At 32.6% G+C, this 18,734-nt stretch overlaps 1 protein-coding gene across 4 annotated transcripts in view; it reads left to right on the forward strand.

Moving 5' to 3' along the window:
- Nucleotides 1–331: 331 nt before the first annotated feature.
- Nucleotides 332–18,734, forward strand: part of LOC126742632 (V-type proton ATPase subunit C) — a 42,832-nt gene continuing 24,429 nt past the window's right edge. Inside the window, exons 1-3 of one of the 4 annotated variants that reach the window (XM_050449364.1) lie at nucleotides 332–479; nucleotides 8,332–8,512; nucleotides 12,375–12,528. In XM_050449364.1, the coding sequence (XP_050305321.1) occupies nucleotides 334–479; nucleotides 8,332–8,512; nucleotides 12,375–12,528 (481 nt within the window). In that variant the 5' untranslated portion in view covers nucleotides 332–333. Of the gene's footprint in view, nucleotides 480–893; nucleotides 1,654–7,612; nucleotides 7,855–8,331; nucleotides 8,513–12,374; nucleotides 12,529–18,734 lie in introns of those variants that run through there. The other 3 variants (XM_050449363.1, XM_050449365.1, XM_050449366.1) reach the window with 3 other exon arrangements.

Genomic DNA, 18,734 nt, shown 5'->3' on the forward strand with positions numbered 1-18,734 from the left:
GAAGAACTAACGAAATAATTTTTCTAGGTTTATTATAATAGTTACTATCCAGTCTTGAAGAGCATGCGCTCATTATCACTCTTAACCTCCCAAATAATCTGATTTAAGAAGACATATATTTCCTTATTAAAATTGTACCTCATACATATTTAATTCTTTAAATCTTTTGCTTACAAAATCAAATCAAACTTTATTCAATTCATACAAACAGTATGGATTGCATAGTCTCTGTTTGCTTTCATGCATTAAAATGACAGGTTTTACTAAATCCTGAACATCCTGTTCAGCGTTATGTCAACACGTGTGACATTTATTACTCAAATAACTTTATGAATGTTGACTAACTTCGAAGCTTTTATTTGTTGTAATCGTCGATATTACGAAATGCTCCGGGCGTGCGATACTGCGAGTTCTAGTGACGAGGGCGAATGCTCGAAATCGGAGAAAGTGCCGGGAAAACACAAAAAGGATAAACACAAGTAAGTGGTGCGGCTTTAAAAAGTTCATTATTAATTCACTCTCTATAATAACTAGCCACGAATATTTAGAATACAAGGTATTAGAAAATAAGTAACGTATATACAGAATTCTTAAAAATCTTAAAGGAATCAAATTAAGTGCCTAATTAAATTATAAAAAATAAGTTCAGGGGGAATAGTGTATGCCACTGAGTGTTTAAATGAAGCAGCTCAAAATACAACATTTTCCTTTTGTATTAAATTATCAAAAATACACTTATTTTAATGTCAATCAAAGGTGAGATGGCGCTGATAGAGTAGCGTACCCGCAAAGCACTGGCCGTGAATTTTTTACTAAATTTGTCAGTTTGTAGTAATAAATATAAGTGTTCTACATGTTCTGTGAATGACTAATGTTGAGCAGCAGTGAGTGCTATTACAGTTTGCTCCAATAGTGCCATAATAACATAGAAAAAGCAATTTAAACTAAAAGTAATAAACGTCCTAAACTGACATCTGTCAAGATGGTGTTCAAGAAGGCGGAACTGGATCAACTAAGGTGTTTAATTACAGAAATATTAAACGAGAAGCTTAGCGACGATTTTCGAAAGACTATCTCTCGAACGGTCGTTGAAACTGTTCGAGATATGTTTAATGACAAATTTAAAGAAATTAAGGAAAATATTTCTACCCTTAATGACGAAGTCTCCAAAATAAAAAAAGAAAACAATCGCCTGCGCAAGGCACTCGATGACCAGGAACAGTTTTCTCGAAATAAAAACATCCGAATATTTGGACTTCAGTACACAGAAGGCGAAAATATTAACACGCAAGTTTCTAATTTCTTTACCAAAAAAATGAATATAAACATTGCTCCGTCCGACATAAAAAATTCCTACCGAGTTTTTGCCAAAAATCGATCGCGAGAGGATCAGCCGCCGGCAGTACTAGTCTCATTCCGCGATATTAACAAACGGCTGCAAATCTTAAAACAGCGAAAATGTTTAAAAAACTCGGGAGTTGTAGTGAAAGAAGATTTAACTAAGGCAAGACTGACACTTCTAAGTGCGGCAGTCTCTAAGTTTGGGGACAAAAGTGCATGGTGTCATTTTGGAGTTGTGTATGTGAAGGCTGGTGGTGAAGTACATAGGGCTGATGACGAAGGAGACCTAATAACAATAAGTGAACAATGCAAGTAGGTGACTTTTATGTTTTATTCATATATTATATCTTTTTTTTATTTTTATGTTTTTTTTTCTATTGGGTTCATTCGCAGAAGTAGTTAATACCTGAGTTTTGTAAATTTTTATTGATAATGGTAGCATTGCGTATTATGCTTAGCTGATAGCAGTTTAGTAAGTTGATATAAATTAACCATAAACAGGGTTTTATTAAGTAAATAAGTTTTATTATTCTACCTTCAATTGTTATTTCAAAAAAAAATTCACCTATTGATTTATCTGTCATTTATTGCTCTATTACTAAACCCTTAGGATTTTTTTCTCATTTTGTAATGTTAGCAAATAACAAAATTTTTCTTCTTTTTTTCTGTTACTACAAACTTATTTTTGTATTTAACTAAATAAACATAAATTTAATGTTTTATATAAAAGCCTTAATTAAAATAACTACAATTGTGAAAAATATAAATTTGGCTAGAAATTATTTGGATATTGTTTAGTTTAATGTGATTGGTCAGTGTTTGGTTTTGATGCACTTAAGTAGGATTAACGTTTACTACACTATAGTGGTTTTAGATTATTTTTTTTCTCCTAGGAGGCTTTCCTTTGTTTTAATATTATAGATCCCATCCGATCCTTTTCTTACCACTCCTTTATAACTTATATTATAATTTGTTGAATTTATGTTGTGTGCTCATGTTAATGTCAGATCACTTCTTAATAACTTTGATATTCTTAAGAATCATGTGGCGGGCCAGGACTACGGTGTTATTGGCATAACGGAGAGCTGGTTGTTTCAGGGCATTGACGATCAGGCTACTTTCATTGAAAACTACAACTTTGAAAGGCAAGATCGATACACTAGAGGTGGTGGGGTTGGTTTATATATCCACAACACATTAAATTACTCAATTATATATCGCGAGTGCGCTGATGCAATCGAGCATTTATGGGTTAAAGTAAAGATTGAGAATGAAATAATTATAGTTGGAGTTATTTATAGGCCGCCAAGGGGAAATTATAATGAATTTTTGTCAATGTTTGAGGACACTTTAATAAATCTTAACACATTATGTGATAAAATTTTATGTTTTGGTGACTTTAACGTAGACATGCTTAAGTTGGAGTCGAGTAGGGTTGATGACTTAAATGGGATTCTTGATACTTTTGATTTAAAACAGTATATTTCTGAACCAACGAGAGTCTCTAATGGTTCGTTAACTCTCCTCGATCTAATATGCTATAATTCAGATAATTTAGTTGACTCTGGTATTATAAATATACATATATCGGATCATTTTTTAACATACTGTAATCTACAACTAAATAAATTAAATAAGGAAAACAATATGTTTTCTTACAGACCTTTGACACGAATTAACTTTGACAATTTTCAGATTGATCTAGAAGGTGCACCCTGGCATCAAATTTATGATACTGAAGATATTGATGAAAAGGTGTCTATACTTACTAATCATATGCTTAATATACTAGATATTCACGCACCTCTTACTGTTAAAACTTGTAAAAATAGACCTTACTGTCCATGGATTACTGATAATATAAAAATAATGAAGCAACACAGAAATCGGGCTTTAATGCGCTTTCGAAAAACAAGAAATTTGGAACATTGGAACTATTATAAGCAGATAAGAAATTTTACCACCACCGCCGTACGTAATGAAAAAAAGGCTTATTTAAATAACAAATTTCAAAACTGCACTACTCGAGACAAATGGAAGGAGCTTTATAAACTGAATATAATAAATTACAAATCTAGACAAATTCCCGAACATCTAAAAAAAGTCGATGAACTTAACGACTGGTTCAGTCATTTAACTTCTAATATTACTCCTCCGACAAAAGAAACCTTCAATTTCTATAAATCTAATCAGAAGTTTCCACCATTATTTTCTTTTACACCAGTGGATGAAAATTTAGTATCAAATTTAATTATTAAACTTAAATCTAAGGCGTTTGGGCCTGATAATTTAAACACAACATTAATAATTCTTTTTTGTCCATTTATAATACCATTTATTACCCATATTATAAATAGTTGTTTGTTAAACTCGTACTTTCCAAAATCTTGGAAATCTGCTTTTATTTTGCCACTTCCTAAAAAAAATAATCCCTTAAATTATGGCGAACTTAGATCAATTTCAATTTTACCAGCCCTTTCAAAAATCTTGGAAAAAGTGATGGAAAAACAAATTACCGCCTATGTTACTGATAAGAATATTATATTACAAAAACAGTCGGGATTTCGAAAGGGATTTAGCTGTGTTACCGCTCTTACTGACGTCACTGATGAGGTTGTCGCCAGTTTGGACAGGGGTGATGCAATGATTTTAATACAGCTTGATTACTCTAAAGCATTTGATATGCTAAATCACGAACTTTTGATTAATATTTTACATTATTTCGGTTTTAATACTACAGCTACTAAATTAATTTTATCTTTTTTAAGTGATAGGATACAACGAGTTTTAATTGGAGAAGATAAGTCTAGGGTGGCTAGAGTAAGGTCTGGCGTCCCACAGGGTAGCATTCTGGGTCCTTTGTTGTATAGCATTTTTACGTCGGCTTTTATGGATAAATTGCAATTCTGTAAATACCATCTCTACGCCGACGACACACAATTATATTTGTCATTTAATGCTAGTAATATTGAAAGAGCTAATTTATGTTTGAATGCTGACCTTGCTCTAGTAAATAGAGTCTCGACAGATCATTCTCTTAAATTGAATCCAACCAAGAGCGTGGCAATGTTATTTTGTGGTGATAATAGCAGAAGGGCGGTTTTGGATCATGTCCAGCTAATTCTTAATGGAGAACTTATCCCTTTTCATGTCTCAACTAAAGCTCTAGGCCTAATCATAGACGTCAAGCTAAAGTTCACAGATCACATTACAAGTTGTCTTAAGAAAGGATTTTCAATGCTAAAAAAACTTTACAAGCATAGATCTTATTTGTCAAAAGAAACAAAAAAAATTTTATGCGACTCATTAATTCTATCCCATTTTAATTATGCAGATACAGTATATGGACCATTTTTAGACTGCGCTAACTCTGCAAGAATTCAAAAATTACAGAACTCGTGCATAAGGTTTATTTGTGGAATTAGACGTAGGGAAAGGGTATCACATAAATTAGTCGATCTTAAATGGCTTAATATGTTAAATCGCCGAGAGTTGCACTCCATATGTTTTTTTCATAAAATAATAAAATTTAAAGCACCACCATATCTCTATAATAAGCTCAGATACCGTACTGACGTTCACAATATAAATATTCGCAGACATGACCTTTTGTCTATACCTTTACATAAGAAAGAAATCTTTAAAAAGTCATTTTCTTACAATATTGTGTCCAAAATTAATAAATACAAAATTTGGGATTTTTCTAAATCTACATCGGCTTTTAAAAAATCAATAAAAATGGTTCTTTCATCTAAACAAAATAATATTTAATGCATTGAAATAATTTATGTTATTTCTTTTTAATACTGACATCAGTATATCAGTCAGTAAATCAGTCGCCCTGGTTTTGCTCTCTTTTGTGTCGGGATTCCGTGTTTGGATCTGGCGCGCGTTTGGAAATATAAATTTTTATATGTATATTTTTCTCTACTATAAGAGTCTACAACAGAAATATAGTTAATATACCTGTACCCCTCGTTCCTCCTTTCCTGCCTCCTATTAGTAAATAATAAGTAAGCTAGGATAATTTAGATTTCTTTTCTTTTCGGTTAGTTATGGATGTAGGGTATGCATGCTACTCGTACAGTTTATAATGCGGTTCGCGATATTTTTTTTTTTTTAAATTATAAGTGTAATATTCAAGGTCTTAACAGCTCCTTCTTCTGAGGGTAGCTGAAACATGACCTTTATTTCCTCTTTACAGTTACATGTTGAATTAATATACACTGATGGATTTCTTTTTCTTTGTATTTATATTGTAAACTTATTTATATCTATGTGAGCATATGTAATATCTTATGAGGAAATATAAACAGTCTATTATTATTATTATTATTATGTTAATTCCAATATGTGTCACATATTCCAACGATTATTAAGCCTACCATCCAAAATAATTTCTTAAATACTACAAATATTTGAAGGCATTTATTAATTTTGTTCAGGCATTTGAATTAACGGTTTTTCTGGACCACTTCTTACGTCCTTAATTTTTTTTACATATTCCAGGCATTTTTGTGGACTTTTTAAGATTAATTCAAATTATTAAAAGACATTTTAAGCTTCTTCCAGGCATTTGAAGTAAATGTCTTCTGGGTATTATTGGAGCACTTTAATCCTTCCAAAATAATTTCTTTTAGACTTCAAATATTTATAAATTTGTTCCAGGCATTTGAAGTAACTCAGATTTTCTTCCTGGAATTTATGACGCCAGTTTTTCTGGACCGCTTTTTGGCTTCTTGGATATTTTTACATATTCCAGGAATTTGAGGTTGTCTTTAAGTTTCATTCAAAGTATATTTAAAGTCATTTTAAGCTTCTTCAAGGAATTTGAAGCCATTTTTCTTAATTAAACTGAGTTCATTTGAAGTAATTTTAATTTTCTTCCTGGAATTTATTATTTTTGACGCCGGTTTTTTTGATCCGCTTCTTGGGTCCTTGGATTTTTTTTAAAGGTATTCCAAGAATTTGTGGTCAACTTCAAGTTTAATTCCAAAGTGTATTTGAAGTCATTTTAAGCTTCTTCCAGGAATTTGAAGCGGTGTCTTTTAGATATTGCTGGAACACCTCAATATCCTTCCAAACGAATTTCTTATATACTCTAAATTCTTAATTAAAATGAGTTCATTAGAAGTAACAATTTTAACTTTCTTCCTGGTTTTTATGACGCCGGTTATTCTGAACTGCTTTAATATCTTAGGTCCTTGAATTTTTTGCATATTCCAGAAAAATTACTTCAATTTTTAAAGTATTTAAAATCCTTTAAATAAGCGTCGTCCAGGAATTTATACCAATGCCAGATTTCCTTTGGTATTTGAATAACCATATAATACATGTCTTATTTGAGGCAGTTGAAATCATTTATAATTATTACTTCCAAGTAATTTTTGTGGTTTCAGGAGTTGTATATTTACCTTTTATTCCTAGTTTTTTATTAAGCCAATTAACGCTTCTTCCAGGCACTTGGACTAATTCTGGACTGTTGGGACATTTCTCCTGACCTTACATATAGATTTTTATAAAGTAATTTTGGTTTTTATTCCAGAAATCATTTAAAGGCCTTTCTGGAATTCCATACCATTTCCTCAGGGTTATCTTGGGTTGGCTTAGATTTTTAAAGTCATTTCTGATAAACAAATGGCAAATACAAAGGGTATCGTTCTCTTATTAACTATAGTGATGTGTTACTACAAGTTATTACATTGATTTCCACACTTCAGACTTGTATCTAAACAGACGTGTATATTGCAAATAATTTTTCATATTTTGCAGGCATTTTTTCAGTCTGGAAATCATGATAAGCCATTTTTTTAATCAGTGTAAGTTTGAATAAATTTTTCGTTTTTTTTCTGAACTGCTAAGACGCTACTTGTTATAAATTTTATAAATTCTCTGACGTATTTATTCCTACAACATTCCTGGTACATATGAACGCAAAAACCTGATAAAATATCTGATATTCCTCACTCAATCGACGACGTTTCTCATTTAATTATAAATACATCATCAGGAATATGAACAAGATGTTTGTAGTGCTGATGAGGCATCATTTATTTAGTGTGAAGCGGCGACTATGCTGCCTAAAATATAGTTTTTTTTGGAATTCCACATGCAATGAATCGAAAAATTGCAAAAAAATATACGGGTCGTGCTACTAAAAAAGGTGCTTAAGAACATAGTGGGTTGCCTATACGATTCCCGGTGAGATCTAGACCATAGATAAGACGTAATCTAGACCCTGACACCGTCATCTACCGTGCAACATGTTAACCTCAAACAACTCGATCCCATGATCGATCTGTCAAACTTTGACAAGTCAATACTCGAGTTATAATGACAGTCACGTGAAAATAACGATCAGCTGTCCTCGCGGGAGTGGTTTCGGTGGCTGATTTTTGGGGCTTTTTTTAATTAGTATCCCTCCCGAACAAGGTAATCGTGAGCCTTTTGAATAATTCTAAGTTACCCCCTCTAATATAACGTTTCAGTTTGTGAATTATTAAAGTAAGGCAGGTAATGTTTTTCCGGTAAAATTTTATCGATTTTGGAGTGGCCCGTCTGGGGTGCTTCTTACCCTTATCCCGACCCAGTTAGGGGCGTTAAAATATTTCTTAAGGGGAAGGATTGTTAGTTTGTACGGCGCGTTTCCATTACTACAACAGCAGTTATGCGGCTCCCACTGTTTGTTTTAGAAGAGCAATAACATTTTTATGTTTTTTCAAATAAATTATTCATCTAGCACCCCGGTGGGGTGGCCCAGTTCACATAATTCTAAAGGGTTTAAGGTTATTTAGTAAGTTCCCATTGAACTTGTACCTCAGTTACATTAATAAAACGTTTTAATTCCATCTTTAAATTAGTCATGTGACTGTAAATGTTACTTAATTCTCTCAAACATGGGGTTTATAAAAAAACACTTTGTGTAAGACAAGAACTTAATTCGATTTGTCTGTGGGGTAAGTGACCCTTAATCTCGTTTAATTGTTTTAGAAAAGACACTGTCCATTTAGCGTCAGTGCCTGAAGACGATAAAGAAACTATGACGGAATATTGGTTGATTTCTGCTCCGGGCGATAAGACCTGCCAGCAAACATGGGAAACCATGAATAATACTACTGCTAAACAGAATTCTTTGTGCACAAACTACAAGTTTCACATTCCAGATTTAAAGGTGAGTTTTTTTATTTCATTTTTTTTTAGTTATATTTTAAAAAATCAGGGTTGGCAAAACTCGACAAAGATCAAAAAGTCGAAAAACCCATTTAAAAAAACGAACCAACGACCTATACAAAAACCCATACAAAAGCCCAAAGAATTTGAGATGCTTAAAAAAAAAAGAAAAATGAGACAAAATTGAGATACTTTTTATATATTATTTAATAACAAAATATCAAAATATAATGACATTCTCATTCCTAAGTTTTATCAACAAATTGGGTTTCTCACTTTTTCGTAAGGAACAAAATTAAATAAATAATTTCAATTGGAAACAGAACAGAAAGGTACTAATAGACCAGTCTTTAATATTCTTATTCCTAAGTTTCAAAAAATCAATTTTTACATTAAAATATAAAAAACAAAACAAAAACAAAACACCTTATTCATTATAGGAATAAAATAAAAATAAATTAAACACCTAAACTTTTTCTTTTTCTCTTTTTTAAAATGGCAGCAACTTATTCCGAAGATCAGTCCACACCAAACCATAGGAACTAAAGATTCTTTCCAGAGCTGCAGAACTAGCAGGGCAAGAATGTAATTTTGCAAAAAATGTGGCCATGTTCATCAAAATACGATCTGAATCTGAATTTTGAGCTGTAGAAGTAATCTTAGTTTTTACAATTGACCACCATTTGAATGCAGAAATTTTTTTTATCACTCTTTCCTTAAAAAGTGATGATTAAATAAATATCTTCATCCTTTATTCGGAATAATAGAAAACCTTGGAGAAAATCTTCGTGATTCTCAAGTAACCAAGCCTCTGCCTCATCCTGGTAGTTTTTTTCTAGGTTTTTGTCCATATATTTAGGATCAGTTAAAAAACATAGAAAGTGGAAGGGTTGTATTGCCTCCTCAAATTTTTTTTTAATGTCTTCAATGTAGGGGCTTAGACATGGTTTGTTTAATAAATCTAGCCAGATGTTGACGGCATCGGCGAGAGTAGTTTGGTCACTCTGGAATTTATCTAAGGCAGTACCAACTGCCTGTAGTTGTTGCTCTAAGTCAAGTGCATTTTTGTATAAACTATGGTCAAAAATTTTTCTTATAATATGCTGATCAAGAGACTCTGGATGTTCTTTTGAAATTTCTTGGTACATTAGGTAGTTAGCATTAAGGGTACTTACACAGGCCAACTGCGAATTCCAATGGGTATCATTAGGAATTTGAGGCATTAAACCCCTTTTAAGTTTAAGAATTCTGTGAGGTTTATGGTGGTTTCTGATATATGTCTGTATTTCTACCAAGTGTTTGAGGACAGTTTGTGGCAAAACAATTTTTTCCAATAGATTTGTTAATATAGAGGAATATTTCTCAGCAACCATTTTTCTAAATTTCTTCATTTTATTTTCATTATCGGTTACTATTGCAAAAACGTCTTTATTGTATAATTCCTTACATTGTTTAATCGCACCTTCAGCAATTTCAAAATGATATTTAGATGTTTTTTTTGTCATCGACGCAATCTAATGAAGTTAACAAAAAAGAACTATTTCCGGTGTGAATGCTTGTCGATATAATTGGATCGTTTCTAACACTAGACCATCCATTGAACATCATAGTAGCTGGTCTATTTGTTTTATGCATAAGGTTTTAAATGCTACTATAGATTGTCCCGAGTTATTGTCTCTTTTTAAACTTGGGTGCCTTCCAGATTGAATAGACAATCAGAAATATTTTCAGTCCCATTCCACCGTACCAATTATGGTATTAATGAGCCAATTACACAAATGACTCGAAGTGCTAATGGTCTGTCAGGACAGATAAGCTTTTTTGACTCTAGGATTACATCTTTTAAGGGGCAGTTAAAGAATATTATTTCATAGGGGCTTTAATTAATTAACTCATCTACACCTTTCATTGATTTATAGATAGTTTTGTATCTGAATATATGTTTGTATGGGTATGCTATGTAACACTTTTGTGAATGGATTCCTTAAATAAATAAATAAATATTTCCCTCGGTCTGCATTAGAACCTGGTCAAAGGGATTGGATCATCTCAATAAAAGATGGATGTTCAACTGTGGAATATGAGAGATTACATGTATAAAAACATTCTGCAAATTTGAGGTCCAACTTATGGTTTTCTTCCTTTGATGTTTTCACGACTACTTTGTCCAAAACTGTTTGTTTTCTTCTTTTCTCTATCTTGTTCTGGCCTTTTCCTGTTTTTTTTTGTGCTTTCTGTTGTAGGGCACGAGGAAAAAGAACTATTGTCATCATCTGATAATCGCAAAGGAACTACCTGGCTCTCCAGATACAACGAACACTTTCCAAGATGTGCTTTAATCCTCTCTATTTTTCCCGTGTGTGTACCATGAGTGTACCATCTGTCAATCGAATCACATATTCCCACTCCACAGATTTGTGAGGACCCCCTCCGTAATAGTCCTTACCTTTTTTAACCCTTCCTTTATTGTCTTGCTTTTTAGCTACCTTTGCACTTGTTGTAACTTCGTTTTCTTCTTTCTCTAAGTTTTGCTCCATTTCAATCTCACTGTCTGAAATCTCCGACGATCCATCCAAGATGTTGACGACCTCGTGATCAGTCTCCAAATTTCTAGACACAGAATTCCCTTGTGTTGATGTGGATGGTATTGATGAAAGGCTATCAAAAGACTATTGTGATGGTGTTACAGTCTTCCATCCGTTTTCCATCTTGTCATTTTTATTCATATCGTTTCCTGAGTTTACCACTTCTTCAAGTTGTATATCTTCAACGATAACTTCAACTAGGTTTGTTTTTGTTGTGTTACCATCCATATTTTTCTACCATAAAAGCAAGAAAAACCCATGTTGAAAATATTTATAGTTTAAAAAAAGTAAAACTCACCTTTTAACTATTAGTTTATGCATCAAAAAGAAACACACTAAAACACTCTGTTTTATTACTATTACAACACTTTACTAGTGTTGTGTCAAGTTTTAACACAACACCAAAAAACAACCAGTCTAGTCAAAACTTCAAAATTAATGTTATTTTTCTATAATTGGAGGTGAGAGTTCCGGAAAATGACAAATACCCAACAAATACCCAAGAAAAACACAAAAACCCAGCACAAATACCCAAAACCCCACCCAGAGCATACAAAAACCCAGATTTTTGCCAACCCTGTTAAAAATATTTATTTTGAAAGGTCTGTAAATATGCAGTTGATGTAGTCTGTAAATATGTAGTTGATAAATTCATGTTCTGTAGAATGTGTCGTTTCCTATGTGTGACTATTGCTATTTCTGAAACTACAGAGGGCGATTAATTTAGAAAAAAGTTGCCAATTTTGTTGCTTATTTTAAATCCTTTTACCTAATTGTAAAATGTTTATTAGTTCATGAATTACAGGGCGATTTATAAAAAACGCGAAATTTTATTTTAATTATAAATTACAAAACTATTGGTTTTAGAAACTTATGTTATCTTGGTGATAGTTATTACCTCTTTTTTTTTAAATATGGACCTGCATTTTTTATTACTTATTTTCAAAGCATTTTTTTATTCCCTTTAAAATGATGGATCTCATTAATATGTTTCCCAATGTTTCAATGTATTAATCATCATCATCAAAAATTTTTCCTTAATGCAGGTTTATTTTTTTTTAATTTTAAATGAATTACTTATTAATATAGTAAAAGGTTTATCTTTTTGGTTGTTATAAACATTAAAATCATATAAAATGAAATTTATATTATTTTAATATTTAAAAAAAAGAGGTTGATAGCCGTTGACAAGATTTCAACCAGATAAAAAATATAATTACACAACAGTTTAGTTAACATTCAAATTTCAATATTTTGTGCTTAATAAACATTTTCCAGGTTGGTACTCTTGACCAACTGGTAGGTCTCTCAGACGACTTGGGAAAACTGGACGCATTTGTCGAACAAGTCACCAGAAAAGTGGCCCAGTACTTGGGCGAAGTTCTGGAGGACCAGAGGGACAAGCTTCAGGAAAACTTGATGGCCAACAACAGTAAGATAACATTACACTATAACGCCCTAGATTTAATTTTAACCTTATTTTCTCAAATACTAACAGGCATGGGTTCCGATTATTTTTTTTTGTATGTTTTGTTTTTGTGAGAGTCTGTTTTTGTTTTCGTTGGCACGACGTAAAACCGTGAATTCACTGCCGGTTTTACTTCGGCCAGTTTTTGGGGGAAAACGTCTATAAAACTTTGCAAGGCAAGCCATTAATAATTTATTAGGGCGTAATATTGGAACTTAAGTAGGTCAACTTTCTAGTTCTAGGACATTAGAAGAGAATGAAGTTCTGATTTTAGGAGGTTCATGAGTTCTCGCTAAGGCGTATTGGGCATGTTTTATTTTCTTTTAAATCGTTTAATATTTTTATTACTTACACATGACACGTCGTGTTTTAATGACTTTTTTGTGGACGTCTCAATATTGAGTAGTGGAGCTTTTTTTTTACAAAATAGGGAACAAACATATTTGCTTTTTTGGAGAAGGAAGATACAACATGTTAAGAATGTTTATCCTAAACTACCCCCCATTCAGTACGAACAAAAGAAAATTGATAATTTAGGACCTGTACGTTTACTATGCTTATTAGATAATTCATTTGCACTGATACGTGTCGTTTCGTCTTTCAGTGGTCATCATCAACTATAATTTTTTTTTCTTCTAGGCACCATATTGATTACACTAAATTTAAATATAGTGTAGGTTATTTTGACTGTCAACAGTGGGGTTAGTAGAGTGATTGAAAAATCTTGCATTCTGCAAAAACAAAGTAGTATTTTCATACTATTGTGATATTTGCCTTTTCAGTTACCACCCAAGTTGTGGAAAACAAGCAAAAGTTGTAAATAACCGCGTGAAATTAAAAGTGTTATACACAATGGATCAGATCCTAAGAGAAGTGAAACAACTCAGAAAAACGAACAATTCGCAAAATCTGTACGTCCTTTATGTAAACGTCAGAATCCTACGAAACAAATTGAATGATTTAAATGATATAATAAAATTCAACAAACATTCACTATATATAATTATTGTCTTGAACTGAAATCTGGGTTTATTCAAATGAAGAAAGTCTATTTAACTCACCGTCCGCTGTTATACCCTCATAGGTCTCCTCATACTCTTAGGTCTACAAGGGATGGAGGAGCAACCATGTACCTACATACATGACAATTGAGGAGCGTTTTCTCAAAACTCATCTCAAAAGATAAAAAAATTGATTTTTCAGGAAACGCATTTTTATTATTTATAAATTAACTGCTGGGATTTAAAAAATGCTGCTAAGAATTTAAACGTGTTTTATTACGTACATAATATTAGTCATAAGTATGAAATAAAACGCTACATTAATTTCTTTAAAAAATTAGCAAAAAACTCGAGTTTTTACAAAACTCAACAACTTACATATTAACATTGTTTTAACTAAACAATAATTTCATCCTCCTCATATTCTTTATTTATGTTGTCTTCATCGTCGCCTTTATTGTTTCTTGCTGCTGCCATCACATCTTGATAAAATAGCTTGGCATGTTCAGGTATATCCACACATTCCAATAGTGATTTAACATTGTCCCTTTTTTTAGTATTTACCATATTATACTGTTGAGTTCTTGTTGAGTTTTGTAAAACCTATAGGTTTATGTTGAGTTTTGCAAAACCTTTGAAATTTTAAATAGCTATAGCGCGGTGTTTGTTTCGTTTTGCTGTATTTTCAGTGCACCAATCAATAGCCGACCCCAAAAACCATATATAAATATGTGTAACTCATATTTGGCCATTTTTGCTTTTGTCGAGTTTTGAAAAAACGCTCCTCAATTGTAAATTGTCAAAACAAGCAAAAAGTTATAATATGGAATTTATTCACCCCCTAAAACAATTTTTGAAGTTTCATTACAAACTTTAATAGACTTTTTCCACTAAATTTTCTAGTTTTTTTAAAAACCACTATGAGGGATTTACATAAAGAAAAGGCGTTTTCCAAGAAACAAATTTATATAATGAAGCATTTCTGTAGCTCCAATACTTTCTAAGCTACACGCAGTTTTGTCATCCAAGATTACTCAAATTTTTTTATTATTCTTCTCAAGATATAATCTAAGAGAAAAAAGGCATTTATGCCCGAACATTTTCATATCAGAATGATTTTTTTACCTGAAAAACTAGATGAGTTAAAAGCAATTATGTCAGACAAGGGCTTTGATGCATTAATGAACATTTTTAGGCGTAACTTAGAAGCCACTTAGAATATTCAAATACTTCTTTTAGACTCGGATAATAAAGTTCTTGAGGATGCATTTGAGGGTAAAAACATAATTTTCGGTTAAAGATTGGGGTGGTAAAGGCTGGTTTGGTTGGGCCATTTTTTTTCCCTAATTGTCTTGACAAAATTTCGTCATTTCTGCCAATATTTCTACAAAATAATTGGAATTTACTTATATTAGAAGGATTTTTCTGCTTCAGAAATCTTCTGGGTTTGATTCAGTCAAGCAAAGACCAAGGGCCCTCAGATTTTCATCAAGGACCCTCAAATCAAACTCATATTACACCATTAAAATTATTCACTAGAGGACATTTTTGGGCATAATTTAGGAAACACTAGGAATAGTTCCATAATTTTGTTACAGAGATTACAGAAAGTTTCCTAATGATGGATTTAATGGATATGATGATTTGAAAACATTTAATAAATGTTTTCATTCATTGGTAAAAACAAATAAAATTTACAATCATTGGTAAAAACATTTTTTCGATTAAGGATCACTATAATCAGGGCAGTTTTTGTTACAGCATTTTTTCCAATGTAACTTCTATGCTAGTCCAGACATTTTCGTAATTTCTTTACGGTATTATAGGGAAAAAAACGCTGTACACAAAGCAAATGCGTTTTCAAGGAATAATTTCATATATGAACCGTTTTTGTAGCTCCAATACTTTCTCACTTACAGTCACATGCAAAGCTCATTTTTTTTTTGAAGCTCTTGGATATTTTCCTCTATCGGAACTTGGAAAACATTAAAGCATTTGTATACTGCACAAGTTTCTTTTTCCTTTATCTTGTGTTCCAAACAATACCTAACTTTTTATGGGCACTACTAAACCAAACTTCCATACCACTCCAAAAAAAACTTTATCTATTCTAGTTGTGTTTGTGATGGATTTTCAATAAATCCCAGAGAATTAGCCATAATAAAGAATAATAATAATACGCAACCTAACACCCACTGTCATATCCCAATAACACCATCATGAGTGATCAAGAAACAAACAAAAGAAGCTCTCCTAATGGACATTCAAATTCCAAACAACCTTGTTCCTCAAATTCGAGATATTTTGGTAATTCCTTTAGTGTATAGTTGTGCACACTCTATAGATCGATTCTATGTAAAAAGTGTGATCCTAAATTAAAAATTAGCTGAACTACAGCAACTTTTAGGCCCCAAACTACATTTATAATAGGTCGGTGATTTGCACCTTAACTTATCAAAAGTAAATCCCGTTACTATAGAATATAACAATGTTATCAAAATGAACTCTGTTAAAATTGAAAATAATATAGACCCCGTAACAAGAGTCAGTTAAAGACAAAAAATTGCATCTATAATAGATCAGAATATAATATCCAACAAAAATCTTAGGTGTATGGATCACACTGTTTCAGATCGTGGAGCACTTCGCAATGATTGTGAGGTGGTTTCTATAACAATAAATAAATACAAGATTAACTAATAAAAAAAAATAGTCAAAAATGGTTTCTGTGACACTGTTAAATAGAACATAACAGAATAAGAGCACCAGAGAAATTACAATAAAATAACTGTTGTGTCACAAGTGAAACTAAAACTGAAACAGAAAGGCTGAGAAAGCATGTGCAAAATCGGTTCAGAGAAGCAAGTGGAAGCCTAAAAAAACGTCGAGCGTAATCAATGAATTCTATAAGAGTAATTCAGGAAATAAGAAACAAAATATAGATAGAAATATAGGTCAAAATGGGGGTAACAATAGAAACTTCACACTTTTTTCGCAAATCGGGCATTTTTTATCAGCTAAAATAAATACTAGTAATGTACCTAACTTCAAAAAACAATTTTCTTGTAGCCTATAGACTTGATGAGATCAAAGAAATAATTTTGAAGAACTAGTCCATACTTGCAGTGAAGTCGTAGGTTAAGGTAAAATAAAATCCTGCAGTCTCTCTCCCCTTATTTATTAAACATGATTCAGTTTTTTAAAATTGACATTTTTCGCACACAACGGTGCCCATCATCAGAGGATAAAAAGTTTAAAATTGGTATCAGTTATACGCTCCAGGGTTTGATTCCATGTCAAAAACCCTCTATTTATTATTATTATTTTTTTTTACTTTTATTATTTTTAATTTCAAAGACATTCCCTGATTGTTCCTTGCTACACTGTACTGGGGTAAATTGAAATATAATACCTTACCAGTACCCTCTCTTAATATTGAATAAATGAAGTGGTAATAGTGTAACCATTTTTATTATCTTTGCACTTTATTTATTCAGAATAAATTATTAATGTAGATAAAAGGTTTTCTATTTGTGATTTTGTGGGATAAAATAATTATAAGTTCTAAATAATTAGATGTATTCTAATATTGACTCCTAGACAAACGTATGCAAAAAATAACCGTAACACAATAAATAATAGTAATAAAAACGAGTGTAAGGCTAAACAAAAATAAAGTTTTTCACAGAGTCAGTCAGATTTTTAGATGCATACACGTATTCAATAAGATTCCCGAAGAAATGATGGTTACTGTCCATTTTTTATAAAACTATATTGTAGAAATTTTAAGAAATTTGTTAAAAAATAAAATTAATAAAGTGCTTCAGATAAATCAAATATTTAAGATCGTTTCATATACTGATACTTAAATTTGTTATAAGATATTTTGTATTTTTGTTAAACCTTGGTACATTGGTACCTACTGTGCTGATTCGAAGTCAGAAATAAATTCGTTACCAAAAAAAAAAAATAGAAAAAGAAAGTTGATGATGGTGGCCAAGAGACGAAACGTATCGTCAATTTTAAATCCTGTAAGGTGGGACAAGTAGTGGTCCTAATAGAGCGTAATTTTATAGGCTCATTTTCCACGTCTGAAAAGCGTGATATTACATTAAAAAAAAAAAAGGATTTTCTGGGGTTGGGAAACTTGACGAGCCTAAAACATGCCAATTTTTTCTCTGTTGTCCTTATTATCCCGATACACTTTAACCAACCGCCCACTAATCTTACCGGGGCGTCAGAAGATCAGCCGCCCAAACGTCACCACCGCAAACGCTTCTCGTTGGTGAAAAGGCGTCCGCGTAGCGCCACGAGACGACACATGCGCGCTTTAGGGTGCGGAGCGACCTGCGACGGGTGTCTCCGTCTATTGGGGGCGTCCTCGGGGCGACCCCCCGATCCTAAACGGCCCCAAGGGCGCAGCCCTAAAACCTCCTCGGAGCCTACGAGCAGCAGCAACAGCAGCGACGACGAAAGGGCGTCTTTAGACGAGAAGCGTGATAAAACGGGCGGCTCTCCTGATATTAAAAGGGGTAGCACGGGCTCCGATGGGGCCGTGGAGGCCTGCAGGTGCTACGACCAGCATGAGGTGGAGACGGAGGAGGAAAAGGAGGTGGAGGAGGAGCAGGAGGAGGTCGTCCACAGCCACCCGGTGGTTGGGCCAGGTCAGTCGGTGGCCGTGTCGAGGACCGCGCGCGGGCGACTCAACGTTGAACGCACCCTGTAGGGCTTTTTTTCACGCAGTTTTTTTATTTTTTTGATTTTTTTGTTTGTTTGGTGGCGCATAGTCTTTGCAATAGTTTTTTCTTCTTGGGGAACAACTGTGGTAGGCCTCTCGATTTGAATATTGTCATGTCACGGTAAAGATCTGCAACGATATATTAGAGGATAACTGTGAATAGGAAAGTATGAGACCCATGACCTAAATATTTTGGTATCAGACAATTAAAGTTATAAGGAAATATTTGACATATGGTCAATCGATTTTTGTCGTATTAATGGTACAGGGTACGCTACGCTCTATTACAGGAGTAAGGTGAAAAGTAAAAAAAAATTACTTTAGGGTTTCATTTAAAATTTTTGAATCCGATGTCGAAATGTTGTTTTCTTTAAGAAATGTTAAATTTTGTCAGTTTTTTTCTTATAAAATACCATGTATACCGTGGTATA

Source organism: Anthonomus grandis, chromosome 12 (genome assembly GCF_022605725.1).
Source record: "Anthonomus grandis grandis chromosome 12, icAntGran1.3, whole genome shotgun sequence".
Taxonomy (NCBI): domain Eukaryota; kingdom Metazoa; phylum Arthropoda; class Insecta; order Coleoptera; family Curculionidae; genus Anthonomus; species Anthonomus grandis.